This window comes from Kogia breviceps, chromosome X (genome assembly GCF_026419965.1).
Source record: "Kogia breviceps isolate mKogBre1 chromosome X, mKogBre1 haplotype 1, whole genome shotgun sequence".
Classification (NCBI taxonomy): Eukaryota; Metazoa; Chordata; class Mammalia; order Artiodactyla; family Physeteridae; genus Kogia; species Kogia breviceps.
The window spans coordinates 99847831-99870656 of NC_081330.1; the positions used below are offsets into that span (position 1 = coordinate 99847831).

At 60.1% G+C, this 22826-nt stretch overlaps 2 protein-coding genes across 20 annotated transcripts in view; one reads left to right on the plus strand and one right to left on the minus strand.

Annotated features, from left to right (window-relative positions):
• The window catches only part of BCOR (BCL6 corepressor), a 117843-nt gene that overhangs the window by 59351 nt on the left and 35666 nt on the right, over positions 1–22826 (plus strand). For 12 of the 19 annotated variants that reach the window (XR_010838641.1, XR_009333075.2, XR_010838642.1 and 9 more), the window contains exon 1: positions 11939–12692. The exons of 3 other annotated variants lie outside the window; for them this stretch is intronic. The gene's annotated coding sequence lies outside the window, so the exon portion shown is untranslated. Of the gene's footprint in view, positions 1–11293; positions 11335–11567; positions 11701–11938; positions 12693–13261; positions 13506–22826 lie in introns of those variants that run through there. 4 more of the 19 variants (XM_067023414.1, XM_059050705.2, XM_067023417.1 and 1 more) reach the window with 4 other exon arrangements.
• On the minus strand, positions 4560–5465 carry LOC136793388 (uncharacterized). The gene has a single exon (XM_067023178.1). It carries the CDS (start codon positions 5463–5465, stop codon positions 4560–4562), a length of 906 nt encoding a protein of 301 aa, XP_066879279.1.

Genomic DNA, 22826 nt, shown 5'->3' on the forward strand with positions numbered 1-22826 from the left:
TTCAATAAATGAAACGGGTTTAAATATCTCCTTTAAAGTATGGAGAAAAGAGAGGGGCAGACACAAAAGAACGGGCCAGGGACCCGGCCGTCCCCGCCCTCCAGACTTCGCCTTGGCCTGGGGGCCCAGGACCCCTCCCCGGGAGTGCAAGGCGGGTGCCGGCCGCCCCCGCATGCCCCGCGCGCCCTCTTCGCCCCCTCCTCCCGCGACGCCGCTGGAGTTTCTAAACATGGAGTTTCTACAGGAACTTTGCCAGGCCGAGCTCGCCGCCCTCCCGGGTCCCCGCAGCGGGATTCACCGAGTCGGCGGCGCCGCGCGGCCTCCCCGCCCCCACGCCTCCGGGGAGCCGCTGACCTGGCGGCCTCCAGCTCCGCAAAGCCCTCCGCCAGGTTCATAACCCGAGAAGGCGCGGAACCTCCCGGGCCCTGCGCCCCCGCCCGACCCTGCCAGGGCCCCGGAGGGTGCCAGCTGGGCGCCCTCGGCGGGACCCGAGCCCAACCTGCCCGCCGGGCCTGTTTGTTAGCGACCGCCTGAGCTTGGGGCCCGGGGCTCGGCGAGCTCTCCGCTCCCCGGACCGGGGCCGAGCCGCGGGGGTCGCCGAGGAGGCGGAGGGGCACAGGCCACGGAGGGCCCGGGCCGGGTGCGTTGACCGCTCGCGCCGGGTTTTTGTTTTGTTTTGAAGCCGGGCGTGGGGGAGGGGCAGCACCTTGTCAATGAGAAATTTCCTGTTCGCAAGACTCTGCTTGCAGAGTTTCTGTCCTGCCCTTGAACTGACAAGTGGATCTCCGCAGCACGAGCCCCCGAGAGTTCATCCAGCAGCGCCGGGCGCGCGCAGGGGTGGGGGCGGGGGCACCCGCGCCGCGGCGCCGAGCCCCCGGGAGCCCGGCGGAGCGGGGCCGACGCCTGCCCTCCCGGTTCCCGGGCGCACCCGTGAGCGCCCAGCCGAGCGGTGACTAATCTGCGGCTCTGGGCCTCTTGGCGCGCAGCCCGGGCTCGCCTCCCGCCCCCTCGTTCCATCCCCCTCCCTGCCGGCCTCCCGGCCCCGCCGCGCCGAGCTCCGCGGAGAGAATCGCGCGGGCCGCCGCCGCCGCCGTCGCGTTCCTGGGAGTGTGGGAAGCGGGTCGAGGCAGGCGGCTCCCGAGCCGTCTCTCCAGTCGCTCTTCTTCGACCCAGGCCCAAGTGTGCGTGTGTGTTTCCTTCCCCGTAAGCACTTTGATCAGCGTTTCCTCAGCGCCGCGGAGGAGCCAGGGCGAACCGGAGCTTTTAACCCCCTGCGTGCCGCCCCACGGTGGGCTCCGTGGGGAGGGTGCCGCTGGGAGACTAGTCGACACGGGGGCGATCGGTTTGGTTTGGCAAGCCAGTGTCTGGAGGAGCCCGACCGGATCCGAGGAGCTTGCCCAAGCGCGGCAGGCTCTCCTGGGGAGAGCAGGCCGCGAGGCCCGGGGCGGCTCGTTAATGTTCCAGCCTGCCCGGGGGCCGCACAGTAACCCGACCTGACTGGCGAGGCGAGGTGCGGGCTTGAAAGGCCGGGCAGGCGGAGGCTTCTGGAGGGGATCTGGAGGCCCCGGGGAGACCCACTTTCACGCACCCTGTCCTCTGGCGCGTGGACGGCTCCCAACTCGGGGTGGGGGCCTCGCTCTCGCCCCGCGGATTCGGCTCTGGCCGCCGTTCCCTCCCCTGGCCAGGCCTCGCCGGTGAGTTAATGATTGATTTACTGGCTCCGCGCGGCCGGCGACCTCCCAGCTATTTGTCCAAGCTGAGGAGTTGCTGGCGAGCAGCGCAAAGGCCGGGAGCGCGGGGGTCGCCCGGGAAGGGAAGCCGCGCTGCTGACGGGAACGAGCGACCACTTGATTAGCCCCCACTGAGAGGCTCTAGCCGTGTCCGGGGCGAACCTGCTGGAGGCCCGGGCCGGGCGAAGGGAACATTGGGAAGCGCCACACGTAAACGGGTTGGCAGCTGGTGATTAGGCCGCCCGGTTTTATGAGTCATAATGGGTCGCCCGCCTGGCCCTCAGCCTGCTCGCTGTGGACTCGGCGCGCCGGGGTCCAGGCGGTGGACCGTTCTGGGCCGTGCAGAGAGGGATGCTCTGGAGGGGCTGGGCCGCCGAAGGCGTTGCGCAGGATTTCCTCTTATTTCTCGCAGAAGGCAACACAAACACCCTAAATCAAACCGCTCCGACAACCAAGGGCTCCACACAGACACATCAATAAGAATTTCGCCTCCCGCGTTCGAACGCACTGAAACACTTGTCCTATTTTTATGCAAATGACACCACACAAATAGATCTCGCAGGCCAGGGAGTGGGGCGAGAGGAGGAGGGGCGCCGCCGCCCCAGCCTGGGGGCTGTGAAGGGAGGAGGGAGTCCCAAGCCCGCATCCCGGGACCCGCGCCGGCTCGGGCACAGCGGGGCTGGTACTGGCCAGGCGGCCCGCCCCGCGCGCAGTGGCTCCCTGCCAGCGCCGCCAAGTCGGCCGCGTCCCCAGGCTGCCTGCAGAGGCGGATTAGGGAAGGAGCGAAGCGAGCCTGTGACTAATCGCGGGGCCTCGGACCGGAGCACCAAGGCCATGTGCGACTGACAGGATCGACACTTGCAGAGGACACGGCGACGCCTCGCTTAATTGCAGGCTTAAAAAATTGCCGCCTGAGCAGCTCCGGTGCGGAGCCACGGCATGCGCTCTGGGCTGGGGAGCGCGCCAGGGGGACCTGCGCTCTCGCCCGGAGGAGGGAGGTTTGGCGTCTCCTGGATCGAGGGACCCGGCCCTCCTGTCCGTTCCCCACTATGCAATGTCCCCCCACCCCGCTTGCGGACCGGGCTGTAGCTGAGCCGACCAGTAGAGTAAGATCTAGCTCCCAGGCCTAGGTTTCTGACCCTTTCCCCCGTGGGGCCCACGTTCTCCCTTCTCACCATAGATCCTATAAAAGAGGCTATACAGTTGGAGGTGAGAGATTCCAACAAACCCTTAATATAAAAACCACACACGCGAACCACTTTCTTCTCTTCCCTCCCCTTCCTTCTTCATCGGCTGATACAAAGCCCTGAATGACCAAAGGGAGGGAGAGGCAAGTCAAGGCTTCAAGGAGCGAGGTTACCGAGTGCCAAAAGCTCGGGGCCCACGGACACGCACCCTAGGCTCTTCACCCCTGGTCACAGTCCCTCTAGCCCAGACCTCCTTCCTGGAGCGCTGAGGCCTCTCAGGGGGAGAAGGGGGGAAGCGTTGGTAGGCCGACTGGCCTGTGTGTGAGAGGGGAGGGGGGGAAGGCGGGGTGGCGGGGAACCCAGCGAGAGAAGTTTCCACCACGCTCTGGTCGGCTGCTGCCAAAATCCCCGGGCCCCTCCCCGCCCGCACCGCCTTCCGTTGCCACCACAAGTTTGGTTTAACGAGAGCTCGGGACAAAAGCAAACGTTTTCTATAGACCCCGAAAACAAAAGGGAAAGAGACGCGCGGGGCGGCCGAGAAGCGGCTGCTAGCGTAATGGTGCCGGGCGGACAGCAGAGCATTAGAACTGCAAAAGCCTCGCGGGCGGGAGGAAGTGCGAGGCTGGAGGCGGGAGCGCGGGCGGGGGAGGGGCGCTGCGCCATGTTTCCGTGTCACCCGCCGAGTCGCCGGCGCTGGGCTCGGCCGCCGGCTCCCGCCTGCCTCCGTAACAGCAGAAAGCGTGCGATTAGCAGCCAGACAGGCGGGGACTCCGGGCCCGCGGGGCCGCCGCACACGCCGCCCGCGGCCCGGCCCCGCGCCCCCCCGCCCGCCGGGTAATCATCCTCCTCGCTGCAGCGCTGTGTGCACTCTCATTAGAGCAGGGAGGCTTTTCTCTGCGCACTCGCTCGGCTCCCGCTGGCAAAACAACGCCTTCCCCGGCCGGGCCCTGGGCCAGGAGCTCCGGGGAGGGCGGGACGGGGGAGGGGGGGTGAGGCAGGGCAAGCGGCGCAGGTCATCTCGGCTGCCCGATCTCTGGGCACACAGGAGATGGGGAGGGTCCATCGGCCCTGCCCACGCCGAGTGGCAAAGTCCGAACCCCGTACCAGTGCCGCCATGACCTAGTCTTGTCCCCCGCCGGAGGCTAGAATGGGGGCTGAGGGGAGATGAGTGTGTCTGGTTTGGAGAGCGGGGGCGGACACCGGGAAGACTCCCAAAACAGGTTTTGCCCCATCTATCTTGCGAACGACCTCCTGAGGCCAGAAGCTGAATCCCAGGGGTGGCGGCCCTTCGACCCTCAGGGAGACCCGAGTCCCCGAGCTTCGGGCTTGATCGCACAGAAAGGGTGGGAGTTGGGGGCGGCCAGGGCGCGGCTGCGCCTGGCCCTGAGCTTCGGAGCCCCATTTTCTCCTCCGCGATCTCTGCACACAACAGTAGGCAGCGTCTCCCGGCACCACGCGCCCAGCTGCAGGGCCCGGGAGCAGGTGTTCCTGCCCGGCCGGAGTGGCGGCTCCGCGCCCCTCCTGTCCCAGCTGCCGGGGGAGCCGCGCTGATGGCGGTAATAGAGGAAGGTCCCGCTGGACCTCGAGAAGGGTCCTCCGGGTTTAAATGGGGATGCCCCAGGGCGAGGGCAGCCGCCTGGGACTAGGAGGGATCGAAGGTGACGCGCGACCAGCCTTCGTCTGGAACAGTCCTAGGGGCCAGCGGAGGCCGCTCGGTGCGGCGCAAGGGCTTCCGGTCCCGGTGACTGCGGCGGCGGCGGCGGGGCGGCTGGGAAGTTCCCGGGGCGGCCGCGAGGAGCACCCTCCCCTGGCTGCCGCCGCCGCGCAGCTTTCGGAACGGCGCCCTAGAAGCCTCTCGGCGTCTGGCAGCGCCGCTCTCGGCCGGCGCGGGGATGGGGGCTGCGGGGTGGTCCGGACCCAGCCCCCCGCAGGGCGGGGGAAGGGGGGCCGGAGACCCCGCGGGAGCTGCGGCGCGCCTCCCTGCCCCCGCTCCTCGCCGCCGCCGCCGCCGCCGCCGCCGCCGCTGATATGGCGGGCACGTGAAGCGCAGCTCGGCGCCTCGGCGCCAGCCAGGGAGCGGCCTGCCCCGCCGGCTCAGCTTACCCGCGGGCCCAGGAACGCGGAACCGAGCCCGGCCGGGCCCCGCAGAGCCCGCGCCCCCGCCCCGCTCCCAGCTCGCCGCGGCCCCGCACCCCCTCCCCGCCCGCGCCTGGTCTTGGGGCCGCGCCAGACTGGTCGCCCGAGGGGAACTCAGGCTGACTAATGGGACGCGTGTGGGCCTTACGTGAGGCCCGGCTGTCAGCGGATGCCCGTTTGCTTGGCGCCTACGCTGGGGCCAGGCTTTTCGCGGAAGGGCGAGAGGAGGGGTTTCCCCGCTCGGCGGTTTCGGCTCCCCGGGGACTATCCGGCCGCGGCTAGCCCCGGGCTTTAGGTCGTACCCGGAGAGGGCAGACTCGGTGTACGCCCAGCGCCGAGTTGCGAACCCGTGATGGGGGGTGAAGAAGTGGGACTCGGGAGCTGTAAGCCGGAGGTGGGCGCAGAGGCTCATCAACTTAGCCTGGGGCGCCTACCTTGATGTTTGCGATCTGGGGCCAGCGGCTGGGTTGGGGGGAATTTACAGGCCGCCCTGCGGGCCTGGAGTTCAATACCGAAACCTCCCTCAACAAATAGAAAGTCTTCTGGAAACCCCTTGGTGAGATTTTTGTGCGAGAAAAGAATTTTATAAGACTCCCTGAGAGTCCGGTTCGGCTGAGAGTTCTCGGGTTCTGGGGCGCATGACGCCTTTTCCTTCCTTTACAGGGGCCTGTAAAAATCAGCAGAGTTTCTTATTATTTCGCATTAACAACCGCTTCGTGTTGACATAGTTATATGATCCTCCCAAATATAACTACCTGTTTAGTTTTAACACACGAGCGCGATGGTGAAACACAAACAGCGATCAGGAACTCAGAGAAGGAAAACCCGGCTGCGAGCCTGGGGTTGGATGCAGGATAAATCCTCATCACGCATCCCTGGTTTTATTCAGCTTAATTACACTAGTAATCCTGCCCCCCACGAGAAAGCCTGAAACCTTGTAGTCGAGGTGCGACTTTTCCTGGGGAGCCCCGCGGATGGGGAGGGGGTTGCTGGTGTAGAGAAGGTGAGTTTTAAATGTCAGTTCCAAATGAAAATGCTTTCCTTCAGCCTTTTTCTTTTTTTGATGCAGTTTTCGAAAGGAGCATTTTTGTGAGATAAGAAGTGACCGATCAAAATCGCTGAGGGGAGGTTGTAAGCAGCCGCTTTGCCTCAGCTTAGCGTTATCTTATCTTTCACACTTGCATGGCGGAAAAAAAAATTGGCTTATCTTTATCCCCACCCCCTTCTCGCCTTAATTGCTAAAAAACACTGGTGTGTTAAACGGGGAGGAAGGAGGTCTCTGGATTGTCAGTGGAAAGGGAAGATTCAAAAATGTGGGCACCTGGGGGAAGCCAGGATAGTAGGGTTTATTCTTGTCCCCGGGCCTTTCTTTTTAGTACAACGTAGAAGGTCCAGTCCGGGGAGGAAGGCTCGATGGCCAGATTTAAAAAAAAAAAAAATCTGGGGATGGCCTTGGGTCGTGTGGCTTCCCTAGGCCTCACTTTCTCCGCGGTGCATTTACCAACCTCTTCTTCCCTTCATCCCTCAGAAGCTAGCGGTGGGTCTGGGATTGAGGCCTCTCACTCTGCCTTCATTCCTACCCCCCCCATACACGTCCCCCTTTTGGGGAGGGGGATGCAAGGCTGGGGCACACGGCCTGCTGGAAATCATTAAAATATATGCGAGTGTCTGCAAACACACACTTTTAAATCATGGCGTTTCCCCTCCACGCTGGTATATTTAAACTCCAGAGCGAGCTGGATCTCCTCCCTCTCAGTCGTTTGTCTGTGTCACCGACAGGCCGCTAATGGCCGGGCTTCCAGGCGCTGTGCATTATGCATTAGCCTCCTCCCTCCGCCGCACACAGAAGGTTCTGTCAGGCCTCGCAAAACAAACCACCCTGCGCATCCCCCCCCCCCGCCCCGCGCTCGCGGCCGGGGGCTGCGCGACTGCCAACGTGCTGGAGACGCCGGGATGGGGGGGAGCATCGCGGGCGAAGGCCGAGCAGATTGGACCCGGAGGGGGAGGGGGGAGGGGGGGAAATGCAGCGGATTAGGCCGTTTGGAATCCCCAGCCCTGCGCTAGCCCCAAGCTTTGCTCCCTGGCTGACCTTCCCGGGGCAACCGCCCCGCGCCACTCACCTCTGCGTCCGACTTTGTGGTGGCCTCAGAGGTACTCAGGGACAGGCCAGCGCCGCGTTTTCATCTGCTGGGCGGTACTCCCTTCTTGCCCCGAGTGAGGGGCTGGCGGAGCCTTCCAGATCCCTCCAGTCCCCGGGATGGTGCCCGCGAAGGGGCTCAGGGTGGTGCGTGTCCCCAGGGGTCCCGCGGCCACCGAGGAGGGAAGCTGCAAATAAAACGGCTCGGGCGGAAGGCCGCCCTGCTGGGTCTGCGAGCGAGGAGTTGGTGTTCTCCGCCCCCTTCTCCCCGCGGTTCCCACTCACTGACCCCGACTGGGTAAAATATGAGCTGGAGGCACCTCGCTAAATAAGCAGCCCGGGCGGGACGTGGCGTCTGAGTTTATCTACAGGAGCATCCAGCCCAGCTCGGTGGCTTCGAGTGCTCTTAAGCAGGGGCCAGGTGGGGCGCAAGACGGGGCCTCCCCAAGCCGCCAGTATTTATGCTCATTCGGCTGACATCCGTCTACCCAGCAAGCCCCTCAGTGTCAGCGGTAGTTCACCCACCGGTGCCTGGTCAGAGCCTGAAATCTAGCCCAGACCAGAAATTCTGAGAGGCAGTTGCTACTACCATGTTGGGCCTGCCTTCTGGACCCTCCTCCCACAAACGCCCAGTAACCGTTAAAAGACTAGACAGAAAGAGCAACCGTCTTCAACCTGGAGACCCCTAAGTCTAGCAGACTCCTACCAGGGAAGGCAGCTACCTTTAGATGTTTCCAGATAAGTGAAATCCCTAGGACAAGGATGCCTTGTGCTTGGGAGATGGGCCAGTGGGTCTTCTAAGTGCCACTTGATAAGCCCAGAGCTCTTTTACAAAGTGACCAGGGAAGACTGTTATTGTAGGTGTTTGTTTTTTAAAATAGTTAACAGGCTAGCTCACACTATATAGAGTAAAAATACATTCTCTGTAATCACACAAATCCCACCTATTCTGATAACCAGTGGCATAGACGTGAGAACAGCCTCTGAAGAGCACCATCGGGGCCTACAGAGCTTTATGACTTAGTTCCTGCAAGTATGTTACAAACAAACCCCACGCACCATGTTAGGGTCCCAGGGTCCTCCAAACACCAGGTAAGAGCCGCACCACGGGATGCATGACCTTTCCCGTAGGCCTTGGGAGGTGACTGAAGGTGTGGAAGAGGGCCTGGCAGACCTTACACAGTCAGCCTGGCAGGCAAAGGGTGACCAGGCTCCAGGCCTGCTCCCCGGAAGTGCCAACCTGCTTGTCCAGTTGCAGAGGCTGGATAGAATCCGAAGCAGGAGAGTGCCCGAGAGCCATAGGTTATAACTGGGAGACCCTTCCCAGGGGACAAGAGGCAGGTGGGAGAGGAGTGGCCCTGCAGCTCAGTTGGAAGCACCTCGCCATTCTGTGCCTATTTCTTTATTTCTCCGCTGCCTGTGCGGCCTCCCTTCCCTTGCGCTCACTCGCTGGCTCTCTCCCGCCGCCTCCTCCTTTGCTTTCATTGAAATCCTCCCCTTGCTGAGTGCCGAGTGTAGCAGCCTGACCCCCAGGTCAGCTCCTGAGGGACTCGTGGGAGGGCAGAGGAGGAGGGAGCAGGAGTAGGCCCGCACAGGCTGCAGGCTCCATGGTGTCCCCACTCCCGGAGCCCCTTCCCAAGTGAGGACACAAGATGGGACTGCCATTCCTGAGCTTTCTGCTTCACCTCCCTGGAATAATGCCAACCAACTGGGCCAATAGGTGTAAACTCCTTCCCCCTCCTCCACCTTAGAGCACCTCAGGAAAAATCTCACATTTTAATCCCCAGTGAGTCATGAACCCCTCCCCCCCCCGTACATTCATGCCTCTTAGGACTGCCTTAATAAGATTTTTTTTAATAAGATATTTTTTAAAGTCCCACAGAGTTGCAAAATATATCCCTCGGAGATGGAAGGGAAACCTTTTAATCCCACCAAGGATACCACGGAGGCAAGACTCCTTAAAAAGGGGGGAGGGGGTGGGGTGCGTGCGCTCGCGTGCGCGCGCGCATACTGCAAATTACGTCAAAGGCGAATTTACTGGTCTGTTTGTCTCCAGCATCAAATTTCTCCCACAGTCAGCCCTCCTCTGGCCCCTTCGCATTTACGGCACCGCCCCCCTCCCCAATTCATTTTAACTTTTAAAGTTAGACAAACAGGCCCCTTTGTCAGCAGCCCTGGGAGGCCACAGGACTCGGAGAGGCAGCAGACTCCGTGTTTTAACTTGGTTCCTGGATTTTCCAAAAGTTCTGGACGGTTACACGCAACTTTCAACTCCGGGAAAAGCCTGTGCCTGGGGGGAGAGTTGGGGAGGCATGGGAAGGGGAGAGAAGGTGGCCGGGCATGGGGCCAGGGTCTCTGCGGTGGCCTAACTGAGCCAGAAGAGCCTGGCACGGCTCCGCACTCACCCAGGCCAGCTCTCCCTCTCGGCCCACAGTGGCACAGCGGCCTCCTTGCCTGGAACCGCATTCAGTGTTTCCCCACAAATACCCAACTTAAGCCTTCCCGGTTATTTTAGATTTGTTTTGAATAAAAGGAGTTGCTTCAAAAAGAAATGTTGCTACAACACACAACCAGAGGCCTTTTCTCCAGCTGTGTCTGTAACTTGCATGCGTTCAGTCTTATAACTTTTAATGTCTGGCCCTAAAATGTCTTTATAAAAAATAGCTTTACAGCATAATAGTCCAGGTGTCTTTCTGCTTGTTACCGGAGATTAAAAAAATGTGTGGGTTAGCCTTCAGAGACATCCACCTCCAGAGAGACCAGGAAGAAAAAGGCGTACATTCCATTATGCAGGCACGGGTCCTGGAAGCCGTGGCGGCCCAGCAGGGCTGGGAACTGCTCACAGGGGCACTTGCCCGCCTGTCTTTTGCATCAGTTGTTTTAAGCAGCTCTGGAGCATGAAGATTTAATTCTGCCCGAAGTTTCGTGTTTCAAACGGTAGAGATGTTTCACTTCTGCTTTGGAAAAGGCTGTTTTTATAACTATGTACTGAGAACTAAAACAGAATAAATAAAATCGCACCTAACACCAGTCCTGCAGTCAGTATTAAGTCTAATTTTTTAAAGGGATCTGCTAGCTAGAGCTGATTTTGGCCTTGACCTTGACTTAGTAATCAACTTGAGATGCTTTTGATTATTTTTGGCATGGAGACACTCCAGGATATTTTAAAACTTTCCGTGTGGATTTACAAGCCACCTCCATTTCGGATTGATGTTCTCATCGAGCCTGCACCATCTTGTCCTTAGGCAGAAAGAGACTCCCCCACGTTCAGCATAAAAAGAGCCTATCCAGCAACGGAGTGGGGTCACCTTTTGCGGCGGTGTCCGGGCCCGGTTAGGCCGGAACACCCCTCCCCCACTCCCACCCCTTCCCGCCCGCTTCACGAACTGGGGCTTCTCGGCTCGCCCTAGAGGCTCTGCGCTCTGGGGAGGCCGGAACCTCGCCTCTCCGCTTCCCCCTCTCGCCTGCCTGCCCCCGCCCTCCCCCCGCGCCCAGCGCCGCGTCGGGTGCGCTGGAGAAGCTCAATACGTGTCAATTGAATTGAACTGCTGCGGGCTCAGGCTGTACGCCGCCGCCGAGCTCCGATCAGCACGACGTTACCGAGTGGAAATTTATGGAGCGAACGGTGTAAGCCAAAAGTTGCTCCCTGCCAAGGAAAATAAAACGCGGGAGATAATCTCCCGAGGCAGGGGTGAGGGGCCAGGACAGACCCTCTAATCATCTGAGACGCAGACTGAAATGCCCGAGAACGGGGAGAAATTCTGGTGGATCTCCACTCCCCTACCGCCCCCACCCCCGCCTCCTTGTGCCCCACGGGCTGCCTCCTCCATCCCCCGCCTCTCCAAGCAATTCCCACACAATCGAAACGTCCGGGGAACTCGGGCGCGGAGTTCGGGCGGAACGGCCACCGTTGCCCAAGGTGGGGTTTTCAGGTAGCTCTTGACAACGAAATGGGAAAGGGCTTCTCCGGGAGAAAGGGGCGACCCAGGGTGGGGATGGGCACCGACGCGCACTCGCCAGGCTCTGCTTCGTCTCGGAGGGGACGCACGACCGGGAGAGCGCAGCGCTGGTGGCGAGAGGAGGCAGCGGCGGGTGCCGCTGGGGTTTGACAGCTTTGGCTGAGCCGAGTGCTAGGCGCTTTATGGTAATTGCGGTCCTCCACTGGCCTTCTGGGTAGCGAGGGGAGTCTCGGCGCGCGGCTGGGAGAGCCGCCCCCGCCGCCCCCCATCCCCTCGGCTCAGGATCAGCGGGCCGCCCGCGCCGCCGCCGCCGCCCAAGTCGGTCTCTCGCTCGCCCAGGACGCGCGCCCGGGTTGGGTGTGCGCAGCCAACTCGGTCCGAGCGGGGGAAGGGAGGACAAGGGGCGAGGGGGACGCCACCCAAGTGGTCTGGGGTTCGGACCCAGAGAGGCGAAACGCGCCGGGAGCCGATGACGGCTGGGGAAACTCGGGCAAACCTTTCTTGGGGAATCACCCCTCCGAAACCCCACCGCCCAGGCGCTGCAACGGAGGGTGAGCGGAGGGTGAGCGGAGGCTGGGGGAGCTCAAACTTGCGAGAGCTGGAGGCGGCGGCGGCGGGCGGGCGGCTGTCGCCCGAGCGCTGCGCCTGCGGGGGGAGGGGAGGCGGCTGCTGGGAGGGAGGGAGGGAGGGAGGGAGGGAGGGCGGGCGAGAGGGCGGAGGGAGGGGGAGGAGGAAGAGGAGGGAACCAGGGAGGGGGGACGCGTTGGGATCGCGGCGTGCGGCGGCAGACGGAGCCTGGGCTCCCAGCGGCGAGGTGAGGCAGAGCTACGCTCCTTGCTGAACGCGGACCGAGCTCGGCGGCAGCGGGGAAGACGCGCCGGAGCCCAGACCGCGACCGAGAGCGGGAGCGAGGCGGCAGCGGAGGGGGAGCCCGCGAGCTGCCGGGCGGGGAGCCCAAGCCGCGCTGTCGCCGCGCAGGGAAGACTTGGCCAACACACTCACACACACACATTCACACACCCAGCCCGAGCGGGCGCTCGCGGCGAACCGTCAACATGGCGCTGGGGCTCCTGCCCGAGCGCGGGCGGCAGCAGCAGCGGCGCGAGAGCTGCTGAGCCCGGCTGAGCCCGGCCGAGCCCGGCCAAGCCGCCGGAGCCCGGAGGATCGCGCGGGGCTGTCGCCACCTGCCCGGAGGCTTTGAGCCCGCCCCGCCCTGCCCCGCCCCCACCCGGCCCAGAGCCCACCCCTCGGCGGGGCCGACCCCGAGGGCAGCCGGCTGGCAGCAGACGGCGAGGGAGGCGAGCGAGCGCGACGCCGTGAGCGGGTTACGGAGACGGCAAACTTTGCTGTTCGCCGCGCTTCCCCGGCCCGGCCCCTTCTCCCATCGCCAGCGTCGCCACCCCACTTTCCTCCAACCCCGCACACCTCTCCCCACCCACCCCACCTCCCGTCGCTCCTCCTCGCCGCCTCGACTCTGCTCCGGGGAAAACTTCAAAGCGCCGGATCGCAGGCTCCCTGCTTATTCCCCGGCCGGGGATTTCAGGTCAGTGCCCGGAACACCTTTCCCCGGGGAGGCCGCGCGGGCTGGCGGGCGTGCGTGCGGCGGGCTGCAGTCGGCCCCCTCCCTCGGGGCCCAGACTAGCGGCGGGTGGCTCCTCTGACTCTCGCGTACCCCTCGAAGCTTGTGCCTCGCGCTTCACTTTGGCTGCTTTGCTCGCTTTCGTTTTTATTTCCTAACTGTAAGTTATTAAAAATGCAGCCAACCTAAGCGGCCCGGCGTGGGCTTCGGGGAGGGAGGGGCGCGGCGGGGGGTGGGGGCTGCCGCCCCCCTGGGGGCTGGGAGGAGAGCAGGGAGTTCGCGGAGTGGAAGTTTGCAGGCAGTGTGTGCCTGTGTGCGCGGGAGCGCGGTCGTCGCTGAGCGCCGCGAGTCGGGCGGGGGGGCCGGGGGGGTGAGCTGGGCTGGAAGCTGGGAAGCTCGGCTCGGCGTTAGCTCGCTAGCAGGAAGGGGAGGGCGGCGGGTTCCCGTCTGCTTTCTTTTTCGACTCGGGAAAGAACTGTAAAAACCCCCAGCCGCCGCTGCCTCGTCTCGCCTCTCCGGGGGCAGCTTGTTCTTGCTCGTGGAACGACGGCGTGTGCGTGCGCGAGGGTGTGTGTGGCGGGCGCCCCGGGCCGAGCCGAGCTCGACCTGCCGCCACTGCCGCGCGACTCGGGAGGGGAGTCCCGGTTTTTTTTTTTTTTTTTTTTTGGCTTGCTCCAAAGCGTGAATCACGTGGATTAAAAAAAAAATACTAGGAAATCGAGCAGAGCGAGGGGTTCCGACTCGGCCCGCCCGCCAGCCAGCCAGCCAGCCAGCCAGGTCAGACGCTTTGTTTTGTAAATGTTCTTTTAAAATTTTAATCTGCCACCCTGGTTCACCCCCACCCTCCCCGCGAAGTCGTGGGGTTGGTTTTAAGTTGTGAGACCCCAGGGGCGGGGGTAGATCGTGCGGGGGCGGCGGCGGGCGGGGTGGGCGAGACCTGGGGTCCTCCTCTGGGCAGCGAGGAGTCTGGTGGAAAGCCCTGTAGGGCGTGTGCGAGTCTGCGGCCGGAGGAAGTTGGTCCCACTCGGAGGGCGTGCGGCGCAGAGGCTGAGGGCGAAGAGGAACTTGCGCACCCGGGCGCGATCCTCGGCCGAGGCGGGGAGGGCGAGGCGCCGCCGCGCCGCGGGGCCCGCGCTCGGAGCAGGCGGGCGGCTGCGCTGCAGAGCCTCCGCCAACTAGGGGGCTCGGGGCGGCGGCGACGTGCTCCTGCTGTTTACCAAGCAAGCCCTGGGGCGCCGTGTGCGGAGTAGGGCGGCTCGAGGCACGCGTGGTCCCGGCGGGCTTCCCGCCGCCTGCACTCTCGAGTGGGCACGTCCCCGGGTCCCTGAGACGGCTGAGCCTGGCCGCGTGTAGGCCGAGGCCGGGGCGAGGCTTAATTTGCAGTTAATGAATCTTTTCCAGAAAGTCCGCGATCTCCAGCTAGAGGCTGCGAGTGCCCGCGCGCGAGGGCGCGCGCCGCCGGCGTCTAAAGGGTTGGGGGTTGGGGGGATGGAAGAGCGAAGGAGGGGGGAGGGTTATGTGTATTTAAAAACAAACCTTAAAAAAAGAAACCAGCGCGCTTCAAATAGGTATTCGTACAGCCTCCTGTGTCTAGAGTAGACAGCTCAGGGTTTTAGCTGTTTTTTTTTTTTTTTTTTTCTTTTTTGAGAGAAGGCCAGAGGAGGGATAGTGGTATTTGATTCTAGGGGTAGTCTCTGGAGAAAAATCCTTAAAATGACTTGGGAATAAAAACGAGGAGGAAATGGCCCACCCCAGAAGGTGGTGGGTGGTGAACGCAGACAGACTTGGGTATTTCTAGCCATCTGACACTTCCTGTGGCACTGGAAACGGACACCGCGGGCCGAAATCAATCCTTACGAGGTGTTGGATTCGGTTTGGCCAACAGAATTGCTTGTGTGGAAGGCATTTTAATTGTCGGCCTCCGAGACTCCTGTACGTGGACACTTGGAAAATACGTTTGCTTCTCGACCCTTCCCACTCCACCCCCGACCTGTTATCTGGTCTGGGCTTTGCAGTGTTGGTTCCCGTGTTTATTTTGGGCATGATTTCACCGCGTGGAGGAAGGGAGGAGATAGCGGTGATTAATATGCCGTCCAGGTTTAATCCGAGGCTGGCCTTTAGTGTGCGGGTTTACGCAGCCACTCACCGGGATTGCCTGGGGTAGTGAGGGGGGCGCGCGGGGTTCGGGCGCCAGGCGATCTGCGGGCAGGTCGGGGTTGGGGCTCGGACGGCCCCAGCGCTGTCCTTTGAGGCGCTGTCACCAGTAGGTGACTGAGAGTTAATTAGGAAGTGTTCTCCGGATCAATGGGCCGCACAGCTCATTAGCGATTCTCTCCAGCCCTTTGCAGGGCCGGCCGGGCCTCTGCCTCCCACACAGGCCGGGGCCCCGCGGCCCGGGCTGCAGAGAACGTCGCTGGGAAGTGGGGAGGGACGGGCGGCGAGAGGCGACCGGGAGGCGAGTGTAACTTCGCCGGGCGGCGCGTTGCGTGCGGCGCCTCGAGGCCCGCGCAGCCCGCTCTTTCTTCCTGTTCTCGGTCGCCTCGACTGTATCTTTAACTCGCTCCCGCTCGCGTCGCTGCCTGGCTGCTCCTCCCCGCCTCCCTCGCCTATCTCTTGTTCTCTAAGCACGACGCCTGTGCTCCCCGCCCAGTTTGGGATTAGACAAGATAAAAATAGGACTGCCCAGCGCGCAGAGCTGTGACTGTGCCCCGGCAGCCGGGCTGGCGGGAGCGCTGGGGGCCGGGGCCGGGGCGGACCCGCGGTGCGCTCGGGGCAGCCCGAGCCCATAGGCTCCTACCCCGACCCTGCAGGCGCGGTCACGCTCCAGGGTTCTGTCCGCCGGGAGCCGTGCGGGCAGGAGGACCTGGGTAGGGTCTCCGCACTCGCGGGTGTTGTTGGTGTGCTTGTGATAGATCGGTCTAGACAGGCATGCAGGCTCCCTCCCGGCTGAAGGACGGGAAGGGGGGGGCGGGCCGCGGAGGCGGCGGCAGACTCCCGTGAGCGAGCGAGCCTGCGGGCCCAGCGACCAGGGTGGAGGGAAGGCTGCGAGGGTTTCTCTTAACCCTTTGAAGACGATAGGGAGAGTGGGGGTGGGGAGTATAGTAGAAATTCCTGGAGGCAAAGTAGCCCCCTGGGGAGAGGAGGCGGGAGTTTGGGCTTAGGGTTTTCCTTTCTCTTCTGTGTATGCAATCTCACGTCCTGGTACATTGGGCTCGATTCTTCGACGAACCAAACGCAGCTGCTAGGTGCTCTTAATTTGACCCGATACTTCTCAATGGAGGAGGTGTGAACACACACAGTGGGCACCCTCACTTAAGGAACTGAGTTGGGGAGATGCAGAGGTTAGACCTTAATGTTCCCAGCGGCCCAGTATGTGAAGGTCTGCTCAGAGCTTTAGTCGGTGGGGCCTCTGACCGAGAGTGCTGCCGACCAAAGACCCAAGCCTGAAATGCCTGGCCAGTGTGTACAGGTATGCATCGGAGAGAGCAAAGGGGTCCTTGAGTTGTCTATGTAAATAAAAACACTTTTAACCATGAACTTGTGAAGAGTTCAAATAAGATATGTGCAGGGAGGCAGCCTCCAAACAGGAGTTGGTCAGTGACGTGTACAAGATCGATCATGTGTATACACATACATGGGGTCAACATTGAATTGGTCTAAAAATTTAATACAACTCTGCAGGCATTGGTCTCGTTCTTTCCCTGAGTTAGAAATTGGTGGGTGGGTTACCCTATAGAGAAATGAATCATTAGTCACACTTCTCTCTCCTTCCCTCTCCTCTCCCTTTTAGGGTTTGTAGTCTTAGGGGATCCTCTAGTTACATTAAACTGCAAACCCATATTGGTCTGGGAATGAGCCACATTATAGGCAAAGCAAGAATGTAAGTCGTGGGGAGGTGTACGTGTTAGACAGGAATGCACAGATTAAGATGTGCGCCTGAATGACATGTGCTGAGACAAATCAAGACACTTGGGCTCTGATGCCCACATGGAACAAGAGATACAGAAGAGATAAAGAACTGGCCGCGAGGAATGTAAACATGGGTATGCAAATACTGAGACCTAGAGCGAGATTCTAGGAGAAAATCCCAGACTTTGTTGAGCTGGAAACTGGAGCAGAATTTCTGTAAGTTCGTTCCAGAGACAAAAGCCCATTTAAAGGTGTGAAGAGGGTCACTTGGAAACACAAAAAGCATTCACATGCATACATCCATGCTTAGATACACAGGCTGAATGACAAAAACTCCTCAATGCCTGATGAAGATTTTCCTGCCCAGTGAGACCGAGCAGGGCACAGAAGTGTGGGCCACACAGCCACATTCGCGGAAATAATACTGTGTCTTTGGCTAGAGGGAAACTGAGAGCAACGGTGCCTAGCTAAGGGTGGATGGCCCTTAGTTACTAAGATTGCTTCTGGTTATAGTTTCTTCCCATCTAGAGCAGGGAAGAGAGTATGGCTTGAGTAGGTAGGAGGATTTCTGAAAGATTTTTGAGTTCTTGACCCTGAGAGGATGGATGGTGGAGGAAAAAGAGGCGTAGCTTTGCACTCTGGGTCGGGAGCAAGGGATGTTGCGCTCCTCTAAGTCCTGTTTGCTAAGGTGGCGCAGGGCCTAGTGAACTGACAGAGACTGAACTGAAAGAAGTGCGAAGTTCGGTCTCTGGGCGGAATCAAGGGGAGGTATGCTTTCTTTCCCTCCCCCCCCCCCCTTGAGGAGACCGTGCGGGGACGGCCAGCATAGGGAGGATTAGCAGGCGCCTCTGTGACCCCAGACGCGCGCGTAAACTCGGCTTGGGTTTGGTTTGCCCGCGGCGTCGATTTGCCGCGGTCCCTCTTTGTCTGAGCCCAGCCGGGAATTCCAGCTTTTATTGGGAAGACCGCACTCGGGTGGAGCCCGCGCTGGGTCGGGCACGACAGCCGGGCCGCGGGGCTGGGCAGGAGGCTCGCCGGCCTCCGAGCCGCCTGAACCCCAGGACGGTCCTCGGGAGTGCCCAGCGGCCCCGGCAATGCCGCCTCGGTGGTTTCCTCGAGGGCGCTGGGCCCGGCCGACCCAGCCCGGCGGGGCAGGGGGCCTCACGGGTCCACTTGGGCCACCGCACCGCCCCCCTCCCCGCTGGCCCCACCCCTCCCCCGCCAGCCCGAGGCCGAAAGGAGCTCTGAAGGCCCTTTGTTAAGCTCCAGGGTCACACCCGTGCCCCGGGGGCCGCGCAGGGGCGGGAGGACCTTCTCCTGGCTGGAAGCCTCCAGCCCTCGGCTCACACGGTTCGGGCCTGGAGGGGCCTCGCCCAGTCAGGGGAGGGGAGGCCGAAGCCGGCCCGGCCCGACCGGGCTGCTTCGCCCGAGAGTGTACGGCCGGCAGGATTCCGTCTGTTTGCAAGGCAGGCTGCGCTGCCGGGGCCTAGATGGTGGCGCTGGCTTGAGAAGCAGCCGGGGCAGGAGTGGAAGGTTTTTTCCGGCTACCCCCGTGGCAGCCAAGCCGCCTGTGCCCCGAGCACTTGGCTGGGGACGTCTCCCAACCTCCAGCCCGGCCCGACGGCTTTCGCTGGTTGCCCCCCATGTGTTACTCCGGAAGGGATAGCTGACTTTCTGTTCAATGGGAATTAACCAACGAGCCCCCCCCCCCCACACCCGCTCCGCAACGTTTCTGTAGAAGGCCCCCTTTCCCAGCGCAGGCTCATTTCCGCCTGCCCCTAGTCGAGGGTGTTGGAAACGGGGGGGGGGGGCGTCCCCGCACTTTGTTATTTCTTAGAACCATGTCTCCCCGGCCAGCCATCGCCCCTCAGCACCCATGGGCTCCGGCGCCCCGTGATTAGACTAGCGGGGAAGTCCGCTAGGAGAAGATCCTGACAGCATAAAATATAATTTGATCTAAAAGACAGTTTCCAGTATAATCTCATTATGCATCACAGACTCCCGGTGTTATTTTGTGGAAGGCGGACAATGATCAATTTACATTGACCCGGGGCTGGGCGAGCTTTTAGATGGTAATTGCCATATTGATTTGCATGCAAAAAGGAGACCTGCTAAAATTAAAGACCGGAAGCTAAATTAAACTAAATTTATTGTCTAGGTGCAAACCAGAGGAACTACTGGGGGGAAGAGGGTGAGTCAGGTCAGGGTGCCAGGGGCAGAGCAGGTGAGAGGCCCAAGAGCTTCGGTAGGTCACAGATTTGGGAGCGATCTTTGCCCTGGTGATTTCAAAACGTGAGGAGGGGGCTTGTTTAGGGTATGGGGACCCAGCAGGGAAAAGTTATAAACAGGCACTATTGCACTGAAGGCACTGGGATCTTTTAATGCTAATAGTAAGTGCGAGGGGAGATGAGAGGTTTATAGGGTTATAGGGGTCTTCCTGCACCATTTCCGGCACCCCCCATTTCTATTGTTCTATCCGAGCGCTCATAACCGTGTCAAGGGCACCCAAATTCTTGCATCTGAAGAGTTAAATTTTTTTTTAAAGACGGGGCTTAAACTCCCCCCCCCACCCCGCGTCAGGTCTTTCGGAGAGAGCGAGAGTAGGGGGCGGTTCTGCATGCCGCTGCGGGCAGGCCCGGACCTTTGGAGGCTGCGGGAGTTCCTCCCCGGACGCAGCAGCAGTCCCAGACTCGGCCGGACGCCGATCGCTTTGGGAAGCGGCTCGCTCCAGGTGGCCCAAGTGGCGGGGGCGGGGGAGGGTCTACCGGGGCCAGGGACTCACGGTGCCCGGGGGCGGGGGTCACCTCCCTGGAAGTTGGAAGGGCCTGCACGGAGGGGGTGGAGGAGGGAAGGCGGGGGCTGGAAATCCTGTCCCAATCGGCGGTGATCGCCAAGGCCGGAAAGTTTAAAAAAGAGAGAAAGCCACTGGCTGCGAGCCAGGGGCTGCCGGGCCGCCGGGGCGTGTTTGGCTGGCTAGAGGGGTGAGGACCCGGCTCCGCCATCGCCTCGGTCCCTCCCGCTGCGGAGGCCCTGGCCCGCCCCACGCGCTCCTGGAGTCATTTCACACATCCGGAGCCTCGGCCACTGGAGGAGCCACCCGCCCCGGGGCCGGGAAGCCGCATGGGCGGCTGAGTGTCCGGCGCTCCTTGCCCGTTCCCCTTCCCACCGAGCTGAGCTGGAGACGGCCCTCGGTCTTGGAGCCTGTGGCGTCTGTGGCATCGGGTGTGGATAGTTCCCGGAGCTTCTGAAAGCCCGGGGCAAACCAGGAAATTGAGGATGGGGTGGGGAGGGGATGTTGAGCGCTGATCCTGCGCTGCTGGGGTGAGAAGTTGGGGAGAGGAGAGCTAACCCCAACCTCTGGCTTGTCTCGGGACTTGGCTTTTTGTGGGGACCCCCAGGAGTTCAGGAGGGTCTGGCATCTTGCAAGCCGCTTCCCCCTCAATTGCCTCCCCAGCCCACTTTGGTCCCTGGGTTATTCATTAAAGTCCTAGGAAAGGTAGATGTAGGCACTCTTTCCAAAGGGCTTTTGCTCTGTCTAGATAATTTGATTTATTGCTTTATGTGACAAAACTAGGGTGGCAAGCCTTGTTCTAGTTCCAGGTGTCAGCACTTTTTACAGAGAGCTAAGAGTAGCACCCACCTCCCACTGCCTGTTCTGGGCTCCTGGAGGAGGGGAAAGTGGAGCCTTGTTGGGATCCCTGGCCTCACACCAGGGTGTTCCAGTGTAGGGAGATGCGTAGGATGTTGGCAGAAATTTCGAAAGACTTCACATGGACTAAGAGATTTCTGGGTGTAGGAGAAACTAGGGTCCAGGCTCCTTGTGGACCGAATTTCATAGGTGTTAAGTGCTATCCTTTTACCCTGTCTGTATTGGAGTACAAGGGCTAAGGAAGCCTTCTGAACTTCTTGGGGATTCCGGATGGCACAATTTGACCAATAATTGGCTCCTCTCCGCAACTCCAGGACTGAGTTTGACCGTGGCCCATTTTTACTAGCTGTGTGACCTTGGGGGCAGGTTATTTATGGCCTCTGAGCCTCAGTAAGTTTCTTCATTTGTAAGACTGGGAATAATTATCCACCTTTAGGATCAAAGAATACTTGGCACGTAGTAGGCCCTGAGGATTAGTAATTGCTTTGAATGACTGGTCAGATTTCTGTAGGTTGCTTCTCCATTCCCTGCTTGCCCCTGAGATGCCCCCCCCAACCATGACCTGCGTAAGCCAGTGTCTGGGGACCAACCTGCAGGTTAAGCTCCCCTCCAAGGGTATTCTTGAGGCTATTCCTCCAGGTCTGCCCCCGTGGGTTCCCTCTTTCCCTTTGTTACAGTTCTTTGCATTCTGCGCTTTAAAGGATTCCATATGAAAAGGCTGTTTTTTTTTTCTCCCCCTAAGTGGGATCATTTATATGGTTAGGAATTGATTCCAGAACCGGTATCTAGGTGCTCTTTGGCAAGTCCTCCCGTCGTTCTTTGGGGGGGGGGGGGGGGAGAGAACAGCAGCGGCTGGAGGGGAGAGACCTGGTGGGAAGAGGTGAAAGGGTCTGGCCCGCTGCAGAGGCCAGAGGTGCTGTGGTTTGTTTGATAGGGATTAAGTCCGGATGTTATGAGGTCTCAGTGTGGTTTTCAATAAAGTCTGTAAGGGATTGCTTCTTTTATATCGATATGTATTTTTAAAAATTACTAGCATGAGAAGAAAACCAGACCTGTATGGATCCAGGCCGGTAGTAAGCTACTGTGATCAGGTTTCCTACTAGACTCCCAGAGGGGAAGTCAGCGTTTGATTGAAGCTACACTTGGTTCTTGACTCTCTGGGGATGCCTGCTCTGAAACAGGAGCCCTCCCTTTCTCTCCTCCCCCCCACCCCCCTTTTCCCTTCTTCCCCTAAAAGCCTTTGTGCTGAAAGAGCTTCAGTAGGCATGAGTCCCTGGTACCTCTCTAAAGAATGCCTTCCAGCCTTTGCTGACATTGTTTTGTGAACAGTGGGTCTTACCAGGCCAGCAGTTTTCCCCCCATCTTAGCTCACTATTTTAAAGGTTCGAGTATGCCCAGGATGTGCCCAACTGCAGTGCTTTCCCAGTGTGTGTAGCCAGGGCCTTGCCTGTAATCTGAAGACACCTTAACCTTTGCCCTAGGTGCCCCCCGGGGGGGGGGTGAAGGTGGGGAGAGCAAGGACAGGGGATTGTTGTTGAGTGTCTGTTTGTTTTCTCCAGCCACAGAGGCAGAGGGGTGGAGTGGGGCGAGGCCGAGAGAGTATGTTCCAGCCTTGGGTCTGATTTGAAACTTGGTTTAATTGGAGAAACTCTTAGGCATTTAACAGTTCTGTACAAATGCAAACTTGAAATAGCTCTAGGCCTACGTCATTAAGGAAAGAATAAATGAAGTACAGAAATGTCCAAACTATGTAAATCCTAGAGTTGTCTGCCCTCCCATAAACACATGACAAGTGCCAAGGCATTTCCAGTCAAAACACCCATGGAACCAGCAGCCTCCATCCTTTGTATTTATTATTTTATTAACAGCATTTTACACAGCATTTAACAAGCACAGCCTGCCTGCTTTCCACCAGGGCTCTCAGCAGACTGAGGGGTGGAAAACAGATGGGGGTGGCGAGGAGTGGTCTCTAGAAGAGACTTCTAAGCTGGAGAAATCTCTTCAGATGGGCAAGGAAAAGGAACATTTGGGGTTCCTTTCTCCTGGCCCCAAAGAGAAGACAAAAGTAATGCTTTGGAGGAAGAAATCCTCTCTCCCTTCTCCGGAGGAAAGTTGTGCAGATGTGGTCTGTCTAGTCTCCACTTCGATTCCAGAAGGTGTGAAGCAGGGTCTACTTTCCCAATACTCTGCCCATCAGTTATTGGTGCTTTTCAAAGAATAAGTATTTGTCTGCTATCATTATTCTATATCCTGGTGTAAAGTTTATAACGAAAACTAATGCCTTTCTTAAGTCATAAAATGAGCCTTGTATGATTATTTAATTAAAATCTATTTAAGGACCGATTAGGCGTGTAATTTGCGCTAATAATGACGATTATGGAAATGTTCGACTTAACCAAAAATCATAAAGGAGACATTTTGATCAGTGGGGCGACCAGGGAGGATTCAGGGAGTTGGACAGTTTTCCGAAACACACGAGGCTTTGGGCTGCAGAAAGTGCCGAGCTGCCTAGCCTCTGGCACACACTAGAGAGGGCTGCA